Source organism: Eretmochelys imbricata, chromosome 1 (assembly GCF_965152235.1).
Source record: "Eretmochelys imbricata isolate rEreImb1 chromosome 1, rEreImb1.hap1, whole genome shotgun sequence".
In the NCBI taxonomy this organism is placed as follows: Eukaryota; Metazoa; Chordata; order Testudines; family Cheloniidae; genus Eretmochelys; species Eretmochelys imbricata.
In genome coordinates this window covers 262,948,561-262,971,642 of record NC_135572.1, presented here as the reverse complement: position 1 = coordinate 262,971,642, position 23,082 = coordinate 262,948,561, and the positions used below count along the sequence as shown (strand labels likewise).

The window sequence follows — 23,082 nt, the reverse complement described above, 5'->3', positions numbered from 1 at the left end:
AGAGTGGGTTTTTTTGACTGTCTATCCTGGTTAGTTTAGTTACCATCAATTCCCATTCTCATAGCTTTCATGTTATAATTTATGGCCCCAGTTCTTCAGACACTTATGCATGTGCTCAACTTTGAGCATGTGAACAGTTTCACTAAAGTAAGTGGGGCTACTTAACTTAAGAGATAAGTACATGTGTGTTTGCATGATTGTTCATGGATGTATTGGTTGCTGTGTTTGACATGTCTTTGTATGAGGTATGAGGTGCATTTAGCTTATGAAAGATCTAGTAAAGAACTACTTTTAACAGTATTCTAGGTAGTTCAAGAATATTTATGGGAATAAGATTTGCAGCTCGGGACAGTTGATATGTGTTTCTAGGGCAGGCCACAACTTCACAGTATTAGAAACATGGGTGCTTTTGAAATTTTACCCTAAGTCCCATTTTCAAAAGTGACCTGGCACTTAGGAGCCTAAGTCTTATTGAAAGTCAGTAGGAACTAGACTGCTAAGTCACTTTTGAAAATGGGACTTAGAGGTGCTCTAGAAACATTTGTCTCATCATCTTATGCATTAAAAATGTCTGATGGATTGGGTTAGTGCCTTCACCTTGGGAAAATTACTTCTAAATTTATCTTAGATCTAGGGTGATCATACATCCCATTTTGGTCAGGACAGTCCCTTTTTTAAGTTCTGTCCTGGCCGTCCTACCTTTTTTTTTTTGGCCGAAGTGGGCATTTGTCCTGTTTGCTGTTGCCAAGTAATAATCAGTTGCCAAAAGCAGATGGGATTAATGCCCACTTTTGCCAATAGATGTGTGACCCCTAGTGGGGCGTGGAGGAACATGTGGGGCTGGGGGGGCAGCAACGCCAGCCCCACCTGGGAGGAAGGGCTCAGGAAAGTAGCTTGGGCCAGGCTGGCCCCACATGGGCAGGCAGCAGGGGCACTTGGGCCTCCCTGCACATGGGGAGGAGAGAGGGGCCTTGGGCTGGCCCTGCATGGGTGGGTGGTAGGGTGGCTTGGGCCAGCCCCTTGGACATCCAATTTTCCCTTTGGGAAAATATGGTCACTCTACTAAGATCACAAATGAAATGAGTTGGATGGTCTCAACCAAGTCCCTATTAGAAAATTATCCACATCACAAACCATCCATATAGTCTGGCATAATTAGCAATTCAGATGACCACAGCGGGAGAGTAGGAACACAGCAGGTCAGGATTGAGGGCTGACCAAAGCTTCCCCCCATGCAGCACAGTCAATGCCTGTTTTTCATAGCCTGCAAACTCCATGCTACTCCAATTCTGCTGAGTTGCCCCTGAGAAAAGTGTGTCAATTACATCAAACTGTGCTAAAAGCTCTTGTGATTTTGTGGCATGAATGTATGTTTTCTGATTCAGCTCCTTTTTACTGGGGAATGAGGTACCGTTTTGAACCTAGGTGTTCCTATAAGGAAGACATCCGCTAATATCACTGTACCATCTACCTCCTTCTCTTCCCACTCCCTGGTGCTTGAATACAAAAATAGTTTCCAAACTGCCTGGATAAGTAGCTTTGCTTGTGTCCCATGATCTGTGTGGTATGTCTGGAATCACAAACTTGCTGTTTTAATAGCTGGCAGAGAAAGACCCACAGAGAGATAACATGCTCAATATGCAAGATTTTCTGCATGCTCAAGCAGGAGAGAGGGGATAGCATGCTCCATCTTCAGAAGCTCCTGTTGTCTACATTCTTAATGACCCAGCATGCCTGCTGTCTTTTGTCTTTCTTTAGTGCACTCCAGCTCAAAGGTAGGGATATAATAAATATGTTAATGCACAGGAGGGAGGATGATTAGACTGACATGACATCCTTTTCTCAGAAAATTGCCACAGACTGTATAAGGCAGTCTAGGGACCTCTTTTGTATTAAAATACACAGTGACACTCTAGCTGAAGCATCCTTTAATTACTAAATTACAATGAAACTCTGATAAAAGCATGTGTGACATCCGCATGAATGCCAGACAAACTCATTGCAATCAAATCAGTGCTCTTACAACAAACATCAAATGAAATACAGCAGGAGGAGGGGGGACAACAAGAGCGTTTGCCTGGAAGAGGCCAAGCTCTCAGACAACAGGATGTGTTCCGGGGGTGTTCTAGGGCAAGGCTGAGGTGCATTAGCAGAGCTGCCTGAGAGAAGCTGCACAGTGTCTGCCCACATTATAAACAGCTGCACTTCCTTGCAATCTACACTCCTTCGGTTACATGGCACAATCCTTCAATTTTTCTTCATTGCTGGCAGTGTTAAATCTTGTGCCTGCTAGATCACGTCTGCCTGAAGATCAATAATCAGAAGAATCTAAAAAGGTCTTTGAAAACATGCTTGGATGCATGTACATTTCACTCTTTTACAAATATATTTGAGAGTGAACATAGTGATCATAAAAGTGCAGCATAACAACATTAGTTTAAAGCCAGGTGTAGAGCAAGCAAGCAAGCCTCCATCCCACCTTTCACACACATACAGCTCCTTCAATGCAACTCATCTCTGACTTGAAATGCCTGCTGCTAGTCAGATTCCACTCGTTCCCAAAAGCCTGTCAACCATGCTGAATTGTGTTGTGCATGAATGGGAATAGAAGAAGACATCTCCAAACCAAGTCAGACTTTGAAACTACAGTTGACGTGAAATTGTACTCACACCCTCTGAACCAACCGCTTGCGCCCCTCCCATTCCACCTGCATAATGCACCACGGAGACCTGTATGAACATTTCTCCAGATTAATAGCTCCTACTAACCATAAGGTCCTTTCTTTCCAGTCAAGCTAATCTTTAAAATGTATGCTTATTTCCAAGACAGCATTGTTTACATGCAGAGTACAATGTAATGAACCATGGCTTAAGTTTAAACTAATTTTCAGCTGAAAATATCCAATGTTTCCTTTTACCTCCCTCTGCACCCCAAAAAAGTTACTCCAGCTGTGACCTGACCAGGGAGTGCTGCTAAGGCATGGGTCTCTGCATAGATAGCCCTAGCCTCAGTTGATATTTAGGGGACCAGATCCCCTGCTTGCTTGTTCAGCAAGATGAGAAAGGGAGCCTTGCAGACCTTCCTGTCCCCTCTCTGTGCAGGTTTTAGAATTTGGCTCCTAATGAGAGGGGTTGTTTCTATGCAGGGTGGATCTGAGTGTCATGACTTGTGTGTTTCCACTAGCTAAAAATCAAACTAAAGCTGTTACCCTGCATCTCATCTAGAAAAAAGGTTAAATTTAGGAAACGTGTAATTAGCGTGCTAGCTAAACCAGACCTAAACTGGACCACTTTTACTAAACAAGACAAACCCTTTGGGAGATGCTATATTGCTAACCTTATGCCAGTCACACTTCTGAGTACAACGGACTCAGCCAGCAGCATGCATTAATTTTAAAAAAGTAAATAGACGTCCCAGCTTATTCATGGTGAGGATTATTTATAATGTTACTATCTTTCTACCAACTGGCCGGAGTCAAATGAGGGCTGTTTTCTTTTTAAATAATGGTACAAAGATAGAAAGTCCCTATGGTTTCTAAAGGAGCAGGAAACATGCAGAACACTAAAGCCATCACTAAATGGAGGAAAGGACTGGGAAAGAAAGTGCAAAGTAACTGATCATTGGGCAAAATGATCACTTCAGTATAAATATTTTACATCTACAGTAAATAATATTTAAAATAAAAAAAGACAAGGATCAGTGCAATAAAAACCTAGTTTACATGAAAATATTTTAAAGTTTTAATAAAGATTTTAATGTTCACAAATCCACAAATTTAAATTCTGCAGATGTGATGTATTATAAGGAATCTTCATCCATGGATAGCTTAAGGCCTCTCTAGTCCTATTTTATTCTGGTTCTTATACCTCCCTCATCATCGTAGTATCTGAGCACGTTCCAGTAGTTCATTAAGTGATACGATTATTATAAATAAGTGTTTATTCTTGCTCTCAGCCAGGCCCCTTGGGATGGGAGGGGGGGCAATTGTGTGAGTAGGGTAGGATTTTAGTTTTGTTTTGTTTTGTGAAATGTACATGCTGCTGTGTGTGTATGTGTGTTAGTGAAGGCAGGTTGAAGAAGTGTGCCTTGCACTTGGACCAGAAGGTGGTGGGGTTTGTGATGGTCCTGGCTTCTGGGGGAGTTCAGACCAGAGACTTGGACCAGCTCCCAAGAAAGCTGTCTCCTGAATCTGACTCAAGAATGAGGGACAGGCTCTTTAATTAACCTTGTTATTTATTTTGCATCTGGTAGTGCCTAAAGGCCCCAACCAGGTACATGAAACATGGAGTAGAAACATGGAGTAGAAGACAGTCCCTGCCCTGACAAGTTTGCATTTTAAAAGACAAGACAGACATACAAAAATAACAAAATAACTTTCCAAAAGCACATTACTTTGTAATTAGAGTACAATTTTTCCCAGTTTTTCCATACACATAACTATCTCACCCCCAACTTCCACTCTTTTCAGCTGCCACTTAAACTTCTTCACCGTCCTTGCCCACTGTTAGTGTCCTCCCCACATCAGCCTCATTTTGACAGATGGATGCCCCCCTCCCACTCCCCACACACAAACATCCCTCCAAACCACACATTGCCAAAAGTATGTGAAGGCCAGCTCTCAGCTGATTCCTCTTTCCACTGAGTGAGATGAAACCCTCTCTTTCAGATTTGTATACTTTTTGCCCAACGTTTCTCCATATTGGAAAAAGACCAGTCTAAGTGTTGGAATAGATTTCATTGATTCCAAAAGGTATATCAAAACATCATCAGAGTCTAATGAAATTTTACTTTGTGTGGAGTTGTTCACAATTCTTACAGCTAGTAGTTCAATGACACTGGCAAATACTAAAGGGGGAAGAGGACAGCTCTGCTTCATGCCTTCTGGTAATGAGAAGGATTCTGAGTTCAAACCATTGACTCTTACAGTGGAGTTGGGTTTATCATAGAGCTTTATGAACCCATTTCACAAACACTCCACAGAAACCCATAGCCTATAGACCAGGGGTTCTCAAACTGGGCGTTGGGACCCCTCAGGGGATCGGGAGGTTATTACATGGGGGGTCGCAAGCTGTCAGCCTCCACCCCAAATCCAGCATTTATAATGGCGTTAAATATATAAAAAAGCGTTTTAATTTATAAGTGGGGTCACACTTGGAGGCTTGTTATGTGAAAGGGGTCACCGGTACAAAAGTTTGAGAACCACTGCTATAGCCCTTGAAACGGTCCAGCCACCATATCTGGTCAAAGGCCCTGTCCCCAGGTAGTGCCAATACAATAGCCTTAGAGTTTCAGAAGGAGTTCAGAGTGAGTCAGGATGCTGCTCCCTTCCACAAACGTCCATGTGTGCACAACACAAACCCCCACATCCAGTAGTTTAATGCCACTGTTGGGGGAAAAAAAGACTAGATTCAAAGTTGGATGGAATGACCTCCAGCAACGTTCTGTTACATTCGGGTTGGTTATTACTTATTAAGTCTGGCTCAATTATTATCTATTGGATACAGTTCAGTTGTTGTGGTCTTAAGGGATTCTTGGTGGGGTTTGGTCATTGCTATGAACTATTTACAGTTTGGTCTAGTCTCTCAGGCCCCTATATACAAAGGATCTTAGGTGTCTACGTCTTTTTTATAGGTAGCACTGCAATATGCACAGCTCTTGCTTGGCTGCTGAATCCTGTAAATGCCTAAACTCACCTGGCATCTATGGCATAGCAGTAAAAGTTCCCTAGTTGCCTATCCTCCTGCTTCTGGGCATGCATGGGGCTGCCTCACTGTGGGCATCAGGATGCCTATCTTCTGCCTAATCCCCAGCGCAATCCACAGAGCCGGGGAAATTGTTCCTGTGATTTTTCTAGGTGCCTAAAAGTGAGACATTGCAACACCTAAATCTATGAGTAGATCCAGGCCTAATAGATTACATAATTAAATCACCTCACCGAAGACATGCCTTGGCCAGTATACCGTTTAGTTGTACCTGTCAATAGGTCACTGGGATCTGTATTCGGAACATAATTGTAAAGTCCCTATTTTGCCTCTGACCCATACTTTCCCTCCAGCTGAATCTTCACCATGATCTAACATCTTGAAAGAGGTTTTTGAGTAGTACAGCTACTCCTTTTTCCCCAGGAGGAGCAAAACTAAAGAAAATGTCACCTACATACTTCTATTTAAGTTTGATACACATTGGGTCATTTGAATTAGTATGAAATGCCGCTAAACGTATGAATTTCTTTATATAAGAATTATGTTTTTCCTTTCTGTTGCTTTATTTCATCTATTAGTATTTGGTATAACTTTATTTTATTAGCTCATGGTTTAAAATACAGGGAAACTTTTTTCTCCCCTCAGTTTTACTCCTTTTCCAGTCCAATTTGAGTTATATGAATTAATGGCCCTGAAAGGCTACAAAACAAAAGCAACTGGGAGATATCTGCAAACATTACATTAGATGTCCAAAGTGAGGTCAACCTCAACTTCTTCTGGATAGAAGGGCCTATGGAATTTTCACTCTTACCAACACACCTTGACATATTGCTGTGTCTGTTCCCAAATTTACTGCTTTTGTACTTTTTTCCCCTGGCTTTTTCTCTGCCAATGAAATGCTTTTCTTAATCTCTGTTCTCAGATTTTCTTGGCAAACTACCTGTTTTCTCTTACTGGGGAATTTAGATGACCCATGGTGTCATCCTCTCCTCTCGTGCTTGGTTAGTGAATCAGACCTAGACATGTTACTGTTGCCACGTTGGTTTGCTAATGGGGTACTCAGCAGCTGGCCAGTGGCTGAATTCCTTCTCCATTCTCTCCCTGCCCCAGGGCATGCTAAAGGTTACAACACTCTCAGTTCCTCTACACTGGGGACCACTATAGTTTAATTTGTTTGATGATGTTGAATTCAGATTGGGTGAGGTTAGGGCTCTGAAATTATTCCACCATCTTCTTGTACATCCACATGTTATTACTGCTAATTGTAGTCTTTATACCTCTTTCTCAAATGGGTGGCGTGATCCACATCCCCACTGAATGACTCCACTGACTTCAGTGAGTGTTGGCTCAAACCCCACATGCAGAAAGTTTGTGTCTGAAGCAGAACAAACTGTGTTGCTGACAGCTAATGTTACTATGATTGTATTTTTCTGCTGGAACATGTGCTACCATTTTATATCCTGTTCATTTTAAACACGTTCACGCTCTTTTGATTGACTGTGTTCATTAAGGAAAAACTGAATGCCCTTCCTTAGAGCAGAAAGGGAATGACAATAAAAAATGCACATTTTGTTCTCTGGGGCAGAGAATAGGGAAAGAGAAGACACTTGACCTTTTGGGTGAAACCAAAGCAAAGTAGAATGGACCATCTTAAACACGCATGGTCCTAAATATACATAGATTCCCCCAGTTCTTATTCACATTGCAGAATTTAGTAGCAACCATCACCTTCCCCAGCATCTGAAATTAAACGTTCCTCCATTGTGGATGAAAAATGTCCTTTGACAAGTGCACCCATTTACCTTTATAAATTCCACATAAATGAGACTCCGTTATGCCTCCCAGGGGATCAAAAGAAGGTTGTGCTGATGCTAAGGGCTAAATGGACCATCTGTCTTCTTAGTGGCTTTCACAAATTCCCATCCCTCTTTGTTGATGGCGAGGTTGCCAGCCTATGGATAAATATGCAGTACCCCTTCTTACTACCAATCATTGCTAAATTTCACTGACAGGTCTCCATACTCCTAACACGGAAGTTGAATAAAGATCAGGCTGTTGCTCTCCCTCCTCCAAAGAGGGAAGCAAAGAAAGGTGAATTAACCAAAGAGTTGGTAATGTCACAGCTCCTATTGCAGTGAAAGTGTTCTGCAAGCTATATCAAACCTTTCAACTCAGTTAACTCTGGTTAATCGCTCATCCTGTTTGGATGCATTTGATTTAGCCCAGCTCATATGAATCGTAGTGTGAATCTGAGTTGGACACATTTTTAAACAGAATTTTCTCTTTGTGTCTGGTTTCTTCCAACCCTTCCTTCTTTATGGGGGTAGGGGCATGAGGGGGTTTACAATACCCAGCCAATCAATTTCTTGAGGCCTTTCATTGTTACAGTAGCTGAGAGGCATTGGCTTGGGACGGCTAACTCCAGGTTCTCCTAGCACTGATGACTAGGCCGTACCTAGGTTTGGCAGGATTCAATTTCAATTGATAAAGGTTGGTCGACGTTGATTTCAGTGGACACATTGCAATCAATGAAAAAAATCAATCCATTGTTGACCCACCTTGTGCCTGCAGGGATTGGGTGTTGCCAGCCCTGTGGCACATAGTGCCCTCTTTAGCCCTGCTGCCACGGATCTGCTCTCTCACTCACCAGCAGGCGGTGCTGGCCAGGACCCCGCTCTTACTTCTGTGACAGTGGGGTTGCAGAGGGCTCTCTGCATGACTGTGGGGCCACTGACACATGATCCCCGCAGGCGCAAGATGTGTGTAGAAGAGATGGCTGCGGTGCTGGTAGGGCGGAGTAGAGACCTCTGGTCAGAACTACGAGGAGTGCGAGCCCCTGATAGGAGCCATTCAGAAGCCAGGTGGCTTTCCCCGCGGTTGGGGGCTCATCCAGGCTCCTGACACTCTGAAGAAATTTGCATTAAATTAACATTGATAAAAATCAGGGGGAAGGGTTGAAAATAAAAATTTGTTTTTTTCCCCCATTGAAATTTAAAAAAAAATGATTTTTTTCAAGCGTCACCATACCTGTGTGTTTTGTGTGTGTGCAGGCTCAATGGGACTGAAACACCACCATGTTTGGGGGGTTATTTTTGAACCTCTCTTCTACCTGCTTCCTGAGGGGCAAGTATTGTCGTCACACAGAGAGACCACCAGGGTGACCCAGAAGGGTAAATCACCTTGTCAGTTCAGGTCCCCAAAGCGGACTATTATCCTTTAGAAGACTGAATTGGACTTTATAGGCCAGCTCTTCATCTGGTGTATGTAAATTAGCATAGTTCCATTGAAGTAAATAGAACCACACCGATGCACATTCTGCTGAAAAGCTGATCCTGTGTTTTTGTGATTATTAATTAATGCATGTGGATTGTGGTAGCGCCTAGGAGCCTCAGCCATGGACCTGGACTCCATTATGCTAGGTGCTGTATGTTATGCTCTAGAAGAGTTGGGTAAAGTTTTGTAGATTTCGGTGTCCTTTGTTTATAATTGGAGCTTGGTTCAAAGGTTTCTATGTCTCCTTCTCTCCCTTTTTATACTAGGCGAAACCCTCTTCACTTCCACCTCATTGCAGATGCTATTGCCAAACAGATCCTGGCGACTCTCTTCCAGACCTGGATGGTCCCTGCTGTGCGCATAGACTTCTATGATGCAGATGAGCTCAAGGTAAAGAGAAACAAAACAAACTCAAGCCATTTTATTTTTTCTTTATTTCTACTTTATTTGTCTGGTTTTGAGGTAGCATTCTGATTGGCTGACAAGAATTCCAGCTTGTGTGTTTGAGAACTCAGTCAGAACTAATCAGAACTCTTTTTGTGTTGCCCAGAGCATTACAGCTACCACAATGTGTGATTAGTGCCACATCTAGTCCAGGAGCCTTAAAATCTACCTGCCTTGCAGAAGATTCCTTGTCCTTCGAGGTGAATTACATTGAATAACATCACTTCCCTGTAAACGCGACACAGCTTTCTTGTAGAACAGATGGAATTTTAAGCCTCTCGTACCGTAAGCACTCGGCCTCCTAGTACTCCTGCGGCATGTGTGCTTGTCTACGCTGGGAACCCCCCTCTTACTTCTGTGACAGTGGGGTTGCAGCGGGCTCTCTGCATGACTGTGGGGCCACTGACACATGATCCCCGCAGGCACAAGGTGTGTGTAGAAGAGGTGGCTGTGGTGCTGGTAGGGCGGAGTAGAGATCCCTGGTCAGAACTACGAGGAGGAGGAGAAGTGCAAGCTTGTAAGGCCTTGTCTACACTGCGGGGGGAGATCGATCTAAGTTACTCAAATTCAGCTACGTGAATAACGTAACTGAAGTTGACGTACTTAGATCTACTTATCGCGGGGTCCACACTATGCGATGTCAACTGGAGACGCTCTCCCATCGACACCCCTTGCGCTTCTCATTCAGGTGGAGTACAGGAGTCGACGGGAGAACGATCTGCGGTTGATTTAGCAGGTCTTCACTAGACCCGCTAAATCGACTGCCGATGCATCGATTGCTGATTATCAGTCCCCCAGTAAGTGAGGACAAGGCCTTAGGTTATGATTTTGGCATGGAGGTCACAGTGTTCATGGTAATCATGAATTTTAATAACGTTTGAGACCCCCACAGTGGCAGCTCCTTTGGGCCTGGCTCTCCGCTCCAAGTGTGTGTCCTGGTCCATGTGGTTGCAGCACCACTTAGGTTCGACACATCTGCCCCTCCTTAGATGGAGATGGAAGGGTGTACGAGCCAAACTTGATTGTTGTTGCAACCTAGCACCCAAAGTCACAACACCCAGAACAGGAAGCCAGGCTCAGCCCTGCGGGACGCTGTTACAGGGTGAATGCAGAGTGGGCTTGTTCCTCCTCTCCCACCACTACCTTGGGCTCTGACCTTTTCGTCACTGGGATTTTTCCCTGTACCACTGCCATGAAATTGACTAAAAATGTGCATGACAAAAATCATAGTCATAGTCTGAGACATCCAATGCTTAATTTGTGCCAGGGCTGAACCCTGTTACCTCAAGGCTTGGCAGTCTATAGCCCCAGCACCTCCAGGCTTGTCTGATCAGTTATGAAAGTAAAAAATTTGTTTGAGCCCCAGCACCTGATTGCTTGAGCCCTGGCATCTCTTTCATTACAAATTAAGCAGTGGAGACAGCACACATTCTGTGGTGTATTGATAATTTTTCAGAAATAATTTGCTGTTTTGTCTGGACTGTCTTTCAAAAGGAATAATTAGGAGTTGAGGAAGGCTCTGTCAGTGTAAAAAAATAAATAAAATACTTACTTATTTAAGTAATTATCTTTCCATAGCACTTACGAAGTTTTAATTAGATCACAGAGGTTCAACACTGAGTTTCAGGGGTGCATGTTTTTCAGCTGTGCAGGTAGATCTCGCTATTCAAAATTTAGGATTTGGAGATGGTGGCAGTAATTTGTATAGCATATCAATCTACTCATTGCTAAACTTGACCAAGACTCTATAGAAAGGGGAAAAACAAATTTTCGCAAATTGCTGTGCTAATTAAGGTAAAATAAAAGCACACCACTTGCTAGGATCTCGAGAACGAAATGTTTTGGAAAGATGGTAAAAGTGAAGGATGATCCTTGAGAAAAATACTTTGTTCATTGCTGTTTTCATTATTTTAACATATTTTCCACATGAAGCAACAGGCAGATATCAACTTGGGTAGCTAGGTACCTACCTTAGTGCTGTGAACATTCAGTGCAGAGAAGGATGTTGTGGTTTCTATATATGTATATTATATGTCCCCTACAGTAGACGGTAGGGCATAAACAGAACTTGTTCAGTGTCTCAGTTTGGCAAGATTGATCTGCTAGTCCTTTCCTCATTATCCCTTGGGTCTGTTCCAAGCTAGTTAGGTCAAAGGTAATAGAGAGATCTTATGTGGTGCAATTATTGATATGTACAAAAAGTAGACCATCCCAATACAGTCACCCATACTTAAAATGTATTGTATTACACAAGCAGTTTCACTGATCTCAGGGAGCCTAGTCACAGAGTATGAAATAATACTCAACATGGGTGAATGTGACAGCACAGAACCAGACCCTGTGACTGCAAAGAGTCATTGATATCAGTGGAGTTTTAAGGGATGGGTACAACACATGACACACATAATGCTGAATCTCATCTGGATCCTCCTGCAAATTTCAGCCAAGTTTGCAGTAGGATGTACCAACATGTTTCTGAGGAAGAGCAGGTTGAAACTTAGAATATTCTATGGAACAGAAATTCCAAAACGTTTTTGTTTCAGAAACATCAAAACATTTCAGTTTGATTTTTTCCTAAATGAAATGGAGCAGCCAGCTGCTTCCCAACTCTAGAAGACTCCTCGGGCTGCCCCTCAGAGTTGGGGGGTTCCCCTGCAAAAAGCAGGGAGCCTGAAAGCCCTGAGAGTCTTGGCTATAGGACAGGGAGTAAGGAAGCCCTGAGAGCACCATCCTGAGCTTGGGCTTCCAGGCACCCTGCTGCAGAGCAAGGAGCCTAGACTGGGAGCCCCCCCAGCTAGAGCTGGACTGCCAGGCAGCCTGGCAGCTTTGCGGTTCCTTACTCTGAGGTAGTCAGCATGGAAATGCTGTCTGGAAGCTGTGTGTCCCGGCAGTGTGAGCTCCCCAGCAGCCTGCCAGGTTTCCGATGGAACCCTGCTTTGTGTTTCCACAGAAGTTTGTTGAAACCAAAACATTTATGCAGAACATTTGGTTACAACAAATTGGCATTTTCTGGAGGGGGCAACAAAAAGCTACTCTGATGGTTCTGAGGTAATCTCGGTAGTAAATTTGGCATGACTTGTTTGGGTTTGTTTTTCACACGTACTCGTGAGAACCTTATTACCTTGGTCAGTATTAGGAAAGTGTCTGCGGGTTGTGGAATAATTTGCTACCAGTTGTACCATTATCAGAAATTACATATGCACGATATAGTATGTATTATGTTTGCTTTTGATGACCCTCTACTGTTCCATTGAAATCATTCAATTCCTATGTAAGTCACAATTGCTGAAGTTTAGATGTTTTCAGTCTCTGCCTCCTTACAGCCAGCTTTAAGATGCTGTTAAGTACCTTTTTTTATAATTTTCCTTGTATTCACTGTGTGTTGTAGCACTATGTTAGCAGCTCAGAAATTAAAATTTTCTGTCTTTGTCCTTTCTCCATTTGGTAAACAGGGACATACACACCCATTGTTCCTAATAGAGCAGTAGTTAGGAGGTTTTGTTTACTTCATCCACGATGCTTCCACAAGCCTTTTCACAAAGTCCTGAGAATAGTCTTTGGTTCTTGACTGCTTCTGCTGAGCCAGCAGAAGGGGGTTGTTTTGCCTAGGTCCTATATAAATAGTGTCTTTTGAGATGAATTTCTCAGCATTGGAATGTTTGTTTTCAGATAGCTGATTAGGATTCAGAGGACACTCCCTACCAGATTATATACTTTAAAAAAGTAGAATTTGGGGCTTAGAATATTTGGCAGGTTCTAAAATGTATATTATTTTCCTTAGAGTTACAGCAAGTAGTGTCCCAGAGGAAGGGAGTGAAAATAAGGCTGTTGACTAGATGACATCTCTGTCAAGGTTTTAGGGAAGCTTGCAGGCCTACGCTGCAAGAAGAAGGGGAAAAAAAGAAGGCAAAGACCACTGATTATCCAGATTTTCTACTCCCAACAATCCCACAAATCTGGTTTCATCCTGCTCCTGTGAATACTTCAAATGCTCCTTTTTAAATCTTGAGCGCAGCGATTTGACTTCGTAATGTGGCACAGCTGTGTATATGGTTTCTATTATACATCTATTCCTCCTTCCCCTGAGCCTTTTCCTTTTAAGGGATGATAAAGAAAAAGCAAACAAAATAGAGATCTCAGACCCATGAAAATAGAATCTGTGTCAGAGAAACTCTGTGGAAATGGATGCCCACCACTAGCCTTATATTATTTAATATCTGGATTTACTTCTGTCCTACGCTAATCTGGAATTGTTTGTTACAATTTTTTAACATTAGACACCCTAAATCAGGAAATTCAGGTTATGAAAAATGTTTATGGTTAATACAATCCTATCATGTTAAACTCCCTGTACTGTTTTCGCTCCTTTGTCTTTCATTGCTACAGATTGGGTTTAAGTAAACTAGTTTTTGAAGGCCATGTCTCTTCCCAACAAACTAGTTGGAAGGGAATCTGTGTCCACTAAAAAATGGATGGTAATTCAAAATCTGGAGCACAACAGAGCCTTTGTTATGCTCCCAGAAGTTCTATTCATACATACTCGGTAGTCAAAGTGCTACTTCCTCTGTCGTCCCAATTTCTCTGTTGTACAAACCAGTCCATGCAAAATAATAAATTAAAAATACAAATATTTTCAATCATTATTTAGACCCTGAATTTTCGTAAAAAAACTAAGATAAAAGCATATTGAATGTGGGTCTTGAGATTTCTTCTGTTCAAAACAAGACTTGCAATGAAACAAAGGAGAATCCAGCAAGGCAGACCAGAAATGACTGGAATGTCAGTTGTATGGATGGCTTTTGCTGCTCCTGGAGAAGACTTCCAGAAATATCCATGTGCCTACAGTCTTGTTGCTAGAAGTGGGTGAGTAGACTATGAGCAGCCTTCCCTGTAATCTTGTCTCTGGAAGGAGAGCAGGCCATCAGAAAAGCAAGACGAACTGCTACAGCAGAGCTTTGTGTCATGGAACCTTGCTTTTTTTTAAATGTTGTGAGTCAATTTGAGACTTTGAGTACAGCATTTCCCCGCAGAGTTCTGCCAGCATACCCCAGTGCTGACCTGCAACAACCCCTAATACTCCTGCCTGGGCTATATCCTGAGCAAAGACTGCAAACTGTGCTGTGTTGTGATAATAGAATTTTTAGGCTGTTCACAGGCGTAAATTCAGAGACTCCCAAACCAATTGTTGCCAGTCCCAAGTCAGAAATTGAACCAGAGTTTCAAAAGTAAAGGCTTGTGCCCAGCCCACTATACCAATTAATACTACCTACTGGCGCTGGGATTGACCTGCTTGGGATCTTTGGAGAACTTTTATTCATTTTTGTACCTTATCACAGTAGAAATTGTGAGCACCCTTTGGGGCTCCTTCTGTTATGGAACCAAAGGGAAATCAGTGCCCTCATTGCACCTTCACTGGTAAGCTACTCTTGCCATTCTCTTTTTTCATGCATAGACTGAGTAAATAATGAGCCAAGCCTCCCCATCACCACCATACATGCATTACACACACGTGCGCACCATACTTTTTTCTGAAAGTTCAACAGCAATAGACTCCTCTTTGGTATTCCATACTTCTGTTTTGCCATTATGGTACCAAGACACTCAGCATCTCAAGCCAAGAACTTTACCAGGGGATGAGAAAAGACATATGACTGTACCTGAGATTTTTCCAGAAAAAATAATCCAGTTTTATGAAAATGATCCAAACTCACACGCTGTGAAAGAGAAAGTGCTAAGAAATGACTGCTGCATACGTGGTGCTTTCCAGTACTGGAGCTGCATTCTACCGGAGCTTATTGCTTTTGCCTCAGGGGCCTGCTGTATTGAACACTTTTTTTTTTTTCTCTCAAATGTAAGTATTCTAGTAGATCCCTGTTCTTGGATTTATTCTCCTAGTGCATGACTCAGAGGGAACGCCTATAATATAGTTTGAAATGTGAAGCTGTTTGTCTCTTCAATGAATGGTGTGTACCTCCTATAACTCCTGATAAGAGATAAAGGTCAGCCCTTTTTCAGCCATCGGTTCTTTTCTTGCCATTAATGGGTGAGGAGCTGGAAAGAGAAATATTAGCCATGTTTTCTGGATCTTGTAGACTGTTACATGTGTCTAAGGGATACCTCCCTGTCACATTAGTGATAGTGGGATGGCGTTTCACAGTTCAAGGTATTTCTTTTGGGGACTGGTATTAGTCTCCATGTTTTTACAAAATGTTTAGTGGATTTACAAAGAACTGGAGTGCATATATTGCCATGTCCGACTGATAGGCTGAGCTAAGATGGCAGACTGGAAGGAATCTAAGTAAAAGCCTAAACCACTACCAGGGTCCTGAAGTTGTTAGAAAGCATCATAAAGTGCTTGGTCTTAGCTTGTTTCTGACAAACAACTGCAATATATAGAAGCACTGCAGACATGGATATTTCCCTTTCCCTTCAAGAGTCCAAGATACCTTGCATTGTACAGAGCGGATAATAAAGAGAGAGAATGTATCAGGAAGGACCATGCTATGAGCATTAGACTCATGATGAAATGCTGCTCATTTTACCCATGACCTACCTGCCTCTTCATGAGACACCTTCCCAGAGCATTTAGAGTCTCAATGGTTACAAGCCGCAACATATCTCTGACAGTGCATCTGTGTGTGATGGGCCAAATTCAGTCTTTCCACACCTTCAATATCCATCTCAGTGTGGGTTACAGACAGTCCTCCTAACTTTGGGTTTGTGTACATGCTTTATGCTGAAGTTCATGAGAAGCCTATTATTTAAGGGCCACCCCATAAATATAGTTTTTGCCATGCTGACAAAGCTTTCTTTTGAGCCACTTGATATCAGGGAGCTTGAGTTCCTAATGTGAAGTTTTATTACTAGTGGCAATGACATCAGTTTTCACAGCAAACAGGCTTCAAACTCAAATGGTTGTTCCATCTACAGTAAGTTTCACAAGGACAAGATGGTGCATAGGACTCACTCCTCCAAAACTGGTGATGAAATTTCAATGTAGTGTATTATAATCTGTTGTTAATCTCATGTGCTTTTTGGCTTTTCTCGTGCGACTCTTTTCCACAACTGAATGGATCCTTTAGCTTCTGTCTAGAGAAGGTAAAAACCATTAGAATATCTATCCAGTTTTATTGTTTTACCTGACTCTTTAAGAACTATATCTTGATGTCTATCTGACTGCATTTCTCATTTGTTATCCCTTAGGTAGGGATAAAATACAATACTATGCTAAGGTACATTTATTCAGAGTGATGCCAATGATCCTAGCCAGCCCCAGATCAGTTACTATCCAGGATATTTGCAGGCAGACGTTTGGAGTTTTCCTTTTAAATGCTTTATCAAAACATCACTCCTGGGACTTCGTTGCAATCTGAAATTATATTTGCCCTGCCATTATTACAGAATCTGGGCCTGATCCTCAACTGCTGTGAATTGTCATAGTTAGGATCCAGCTTGTTGTTTCTTGGTTTGGAGGAGCTCTTCTCTCTTACCCCCATTATGTATTTATTTTTTTCAGAATGTTCCTCTAGTTAGTTTTATATTGTTTGAGAGAGATCTTGTCTCTTTCTGTTGAAAACAAAAAATAATACGTTTCTGTACCATTACATTCAATGCCTCTTTGGGTTATTGTTAATGTTGCTTGCTCATAACTATAATAAGTTTTATTCATTGTCAGTGTGTTTTTCCCCAGACTGCATTCCTGGAGCTTTTAGTTTCCAAGAATGAGAATCTATTATCATAGTTAAAGTTGGAAAAAATAAAATTCCTCCCTGTAATTCTTGAGCTCTTAGAGAAGTAATTGCAATGTAATAGATTCCCCACTCACCTGTCCTCTATTCCTGCAGCGATGGGAATGATTTATTTTTCTGCTAATACTTTGCTTTTGCTGAAAATAAAGGAACTGGTGGTTCCTAACGGAATAAGTCATTTATTCCTCACCAGCAGGTAAGTGTGTGCCACCTGCTGTTGAGATGTTACTGATACTGAATTTTGAGCTTTTGAAGTCCCTCTAGTTATGTTCTGAGAGCAAAAAACTAAAAGTAAAGAGGTGGGGGTGGGTAAAAATCTGAGATAATTACCTTCTGAGATATTTACCTTCTGAATAAAGATAAAGACAAATTACTTATCTATTTGATCATTCCATCAGAGTTATCATGGTGTCATCAATCTGGCATTGGCTCCGTATTAGCACCTTCTCCCTTAAAGCAGTTTCTTCTGCACCACTTACCAGTTGCATCACACTATATTCTGTCCTATACGAGACACACACAACTAGAGTGTCCCATATTAAAAGGGAAAAAATCACATGCTAGCTATTATTTTAGACGGTCACTTCTATGACAGGCATCTCTTGGCTAACACCACTAATTTCAGGTAAGGCTATTTTACCCACTTTTATCACCCTAAAATAGGCTCATGAGACTTTTGCCCAAAAATCCACTAAAGCAAAAGCTCCCACTTCAACTATAATTTTTTTACGACTGATTGATTGTATTCTTGACCTTGAATAATAAATAATATGCAATTATAGAGGAGAGCGTATTGTGCTTTATTCTGGTCAGTGGACTCGGGCGACATATCAGTTTATATCTTGACACCATGCAAAATGTAGATTGGATGGCTCCACACTTTGACCCCAAGAATTGCTTGGAAGCTTGCCAGACTTTTGATGGCTGCAGCTAATAAGCATGTATTTGCATACTGTGACAAAGTTCCTCCTCTGCCTTGGTGGGCCTTGTGCTTATTGACGGATTTGCTTGCCTCGGAGATTCACGGCAGCCCTCAGTTTGGCCGTTTTCGTGAACCCACAGTCCAGGTCAACTCCTCCTGTGTCCGACCAGGAGTTGGGAGGATTTGGGGGGAACCCTGGCCCGCCCTCTACTCCGGGTTCCAGCCCAGGGCCCTGTGGAATGCAGCTGTCTAGAGTGCCTCCTGGAACAGCTGTGCGACAGCTACAACTCCCTGGGTTACTTCCCCATGGCCTTCTCCAAACACCTTCTTTATTCTCACCATAGGACCTTCCTCCTGGTGTCTGATAATGCTTGTACTCCTCAATCCTCTAACAGTCTGCATTCTCACTGTCAGCTCCTAGTGCCTCTTGCTCCCAGCTCCTCACACGCACACCACAAACTGAAGTGAGCTCCTTTTTAAACCCAGGTGCCCTGATTAGCCTGCCTTAATTGATTCTAGCAGCTTCTTGATTGGCTGCAGGTGTTCTAATCAGCCTGTCTTAATTGTCTCCAGAAGGTTCCTGATTGTTCTGGAACCTTCCCTGTTACCTTACCCAGGGAAAAGGGACCTACTTAGCCTGGGGCTAATATATCTGCTTTCTATCACTCTCCTGTAGCCATCTGGCCCAACCCTGTCACAATACTTAAAAACATAGAACAGCCTACAGTTATATTTTCATAGATTTTTAATCTTCCTTGATGGATTAGAACAAACTGCTGGTTTGCGCTCACTGTCAGTTATCGTATGCAATTGAGCTGTCTTTTCTTTGTATGGAGATGAAGGGAGAGGGCAGCCGTGGATTTTGTTTGATGCCAGGCCAAACTTTAGCCAGCTCTGTCTTACCTCCAGCTTTTGGTGAGATGCTCAGGTTTTTCTAATCCTTCTCCCATGTCTCTGCTTTTCCTGGTTGACTGCTAGAAAAAATGGTGGTTTGCAGCCTTCATCTCCAGCCTGCTGTGGGAGTCATAGAATCATAGAAGATTAGGGTTGGAAGAGATCGCAGGAGGTCATCCAGACCAACCCCCTGCTCAAAGCAGGACCAACCCCAACTAAATCATCCCAGCCAGGGCTTTGTCAGACCAGGCCTTAAAAACCTCAAAGGATGGAGATTCCACCATCTCCCTAGGTAACCCATTTCAGTGCTTCACCACCCTCCTAGTGAAATAGTTTTTCCTAATATCCATCCTAGCTCTCCCCCACTGCAACTTAAGACCATTGCTCCTCATTCTGTCATCTGCCACCCCTGAGAACAGCCGAGCTCCATCCTCTTTGGAAAGCCCCCCCTTCAGGTAGTTGAAGGCTGCTATCAAATACCCCCCTCACTCTTCTCTTCTGCAGACTAAATAACCCCAATTCCCTCAGTTTCTCCTCATAAGTCATGTGCCCCAGCCCCCTAATCATTTTTGTTGCCCTCCACTGGACACTCTCCAATTTGTCCACATCCTTTCTGTAGTGGGGGGCCCAAAACTGTATGCAATATTCCAGATTTGGCCTCACCAGTGCCAAATAGAGGGGAATAATCACTTCCCTTGATCTGCTGGCAGTGGGCTGCATTAGTAGGAGCAATGTGCCATTAGCCTTCTTGGCAACAAGGGCATACTGTTGACTCATATCCAGCTTCTTGTCCACTGTGTAATTCCCAGGTACTTTTCTGCAAAGCTGCCGCTTAGCCAGTCGGTCCCCAGCCTGTAGCAGTGCATGGGATTCTTCTATCCCAAATGCAGGACTCTGCACTTGTCCTTGTTGAACCTCATCAGATTTCTTTTGGCCTAATCCTCCTATTGTGTAGGTCACTCTGGATCCTAACCCTACCCTCTAGCGTATCTACCTCTTCCCCCAACTTAGTGTCATCCACGAAGTTGCTGAGGGTGTAATCCATCCCATCATCTAGATCATTAATGAAGATGTTGAACAAAACTGGCCCCAGGACTGACCCCTGGGGCACTCTGCTTGATACCGGCTGCCAACTAGACATCGAGCCGTTGATCACTACCCATTGATCTAGCTAGCTTTCTGTCCACCTTAATACTACTTTAACTTGCTGGCAAGAATACTGTGGGAGACCATATCAAAAGCTTTGCTAAAATCAAGGTATATCACATCCACCGCTTTCCCCATATCCACAGAGCCAGTTATCTCACCATAGAAGGCAATCAGGTTGGTCAGGCATGACTTGTCCTTGGTGAATCCATATTGACTTTTCCCAGTCACCTTCCTCTCCTCCAAGTGCTTCAAAATGGATTTCTTGAGGACCTGCTCCATGATTTTTCTGGGGACTGTGGTGAGGCTGAGAGATCTGTAGTTCCCCGGATTCTCCTTCTTCCCTTTTTTAAAGATGGGCACTGTATTTGCCTTTTTCCATTCGTCCGGGACCTCCCCCGATCACCACGAGTTTTCAAAGATAATGGCCAATGGCTCTGCAATCACATCAGCCAACTCCCTCAGCACCCTTGGGTGCATTGCATCCAGCCCCAGGGACTTGTGCATGTCCAGCTTTTCTAAATAGTTGTTAACCTCTTCTTTCATCACTGAGGGGTGCTCACCTCTTCCCTATACTGTGCTGCCCAGTTCAGCAATTTGGGAGCTGACCTTGTCTGTGAAGACCGAAGCAAAAATAGCATTGAGTACTTCAGCTTTTTCCACATCATCTGTCATTAGGTTGCCTCCCCCCTTTAGTAAGGGTTCCACACTTTCCCTGACCACCTTCTTGTTGCAAACATACCTGTAGAAACCTTTCTTGTTACCCTTCACATCCCTTGCCAGCTGCAACTCCCAATTGTGCTTTGGCCTTCCTGATTACACCCCTGCATGCTCGAGCAATATTTTTATACTGCTCCCTAGTCATCTGTCCAAATTTTCATTTCTTGTAAGCTTCCTTTTTTTGTTAAAGCTCACCGAAGGTTTCTCTGTTGAGCCAAGCTGGTCGCCTGCCATATTTGCTATTCTTTCTGCACATCAGGATGGTTTGTTCCTGCGCTCTCAATAAGGCTTCTTTAAAATACAGCCACATGCTCAGATATGCCCGGACAACTAGGAGAGGGAGGTTGGCAAATCACACTGCTCTGTCTGGCCTCTCGGGATACTCGCTACAATTCTTACCTCCTCCATCTCCAGCCGACTGTCTCGTCATGTTGGGACTGAGCGGTCAGGAAGTAGTAGTAGTACAGCACCAGATAAAAGTGACTAGCCGCTCCTTTCCATCTCCCCAAACTTGGGCATTAGTGATCTTCCACTGAGAAGTGGAGAAGAACAAAGGGGTTACTCAAGCTTTGGACAAAGCAAGAGATCCTCTGGGAGATAAGAACCTCAGGGGGTGGGGGAGAGACCGAAAGAAAGCAAGTGAGAGGTAGAAGGGGAGAGAACCAGATAGGGACTTTTAGGTTTGGAGGGAGGAAATTAGGAAGTAGAAGTAGAAAGAAGGATGGAGACCTGAGAGGAAGGAGATGGCTCCTGTAGAAGACATGAGGGAGATTAGAACATTGTTACCAACCCTCTGAAGATGCTGTGGGGCCTGCTATCTCCCTACTGCAGATGGGGAAAGGGGAAAAAAACTGTTTTATTTTATGGTGACCATATGCAATTTTATGCACATTTAAAGCAAGTTGGCTACATACTTTCCCATGGCCCACTGTAGACCTGCTTTATATTGTTACTAAAGAAGCCAGTGCTGAAAAGCTATTCTTGAGTCAAGTTTTCTTCCTCACTTATCTGATTTCTGTGTACTGGGGAAAGATTTGGAGATGAGGGAAAACCAGACTTCAGTAAGGCTGCCTTGTGTTGCAAATAGCTGAGAATTAATTTGCAGTTATTTATTTCTCTTTGCTGCATAGTGCTGTTGGTTATTTAATACTATTAAACACTACTAATAATATTTCCAGTTGTATCTTGCTGTATGGTATCTGCAGTTTATCTACATTACCCATCCCCCAAAGATTCAGATAATCATCCACTTTTATCCCAATGTTTTGCCTATCACTAGTTACATCCAGATTTGTTGCATATGTGTATGGGAGATATTATCTGTTCTCAAAGCAGGAGATAAGTCAGAATTCTGTTAAGATCACCAAACTTTATGCTGAGTCATAACAAAAAACCCAACATAAATAAAATAAAGTAATTATAAAATAATAAAATTGCAGAAAGCCAGGTATTCCTGAGGTTGTTTTTCAGGGTCATTTATTTTTCTGTTTTTGTATGGGGCTCTCATGCACAAGAAATTCTAAATCTAGACAAGTTATACAGCTTTCCTCGGCACCTAGTTTCCTTGACAACCATTCATATAAATAGTAAGGACCTGTTATGGGGGGGAATATCAATATAATCGCTGCCTGTGAATCATCCAGGGGGGAAAAACAGATTCAAGGTTAAAGTTATAGGATTTAAAATTAAAACATGACCTTTTGTTAATGTTTGCTGAATATACTACAAGGACTAAGCAAAGGCACTGCATTTTCAGAGGTGACTTGCAAAGAGAGTCATACTGGCACTTGTCCTGGTGAAATTGTTATTAGCAATAATCATATTTTTCATTCTTTGCTCTTCACTCATACAGAATTTGATCTCTCAGCGGGTTTTTCTTTTTCTGGTTTTTAACATATTTTTAAATTTACTTGTAAAGACAGGCATTAATTTCACTCATACCGAATTCTCACCTTCCCACCCCAAACCTTGTCTATTAACAAATACTAAATTAACCCAGTTTTGACAACGGTCTTGTTCTTGATTCCTTCTCCCCTTGAAGGAAATAGGAGTTTTGTAGTGGGAGTCAGATCAGCCCTCTATCACCCCCACTCTCTCCCCAAAAAAACAAATCCCCATCTCAGAGGGCTGTTGTAGTAGGGAAGGAGAGACTGTTGTGGAGCCAGCCTTGATCTGTATTAGTACCACGAGTACAAGGTATGTTTTCATGGGTCTGAGGAGGGGCATGGGAAA

General features: G+C 42.7%; 1 protein-coding gene across 3 annotated transcripts in view; it reads left to right on the top strand.

Moving 5' to 3' along the window:
* LARGE1 (LARGE xylosyl- and glucuronyltransferase 1) overlaps nucleotides 1-23,082 on the top strand; it is a 363,903-nt gene that overhangs the window by 177,548 nt on the left and 163,273 nt on the right. For all 3 annotated transcript variants that reach the window (XM_077829159.1, XM_077829168.1, XM_077829178.1), the window contains one exon: nucleotides 9,243-9,366. In XM_077829159.1, coding sequence (XP_077685285.1) covers nucleotides 9,243-9,366 — 124 coding nt within the window. The remainder of the gene's footprint in view (nucleotides 1-9,242; nucleotides 9,367-23,082) is intronic.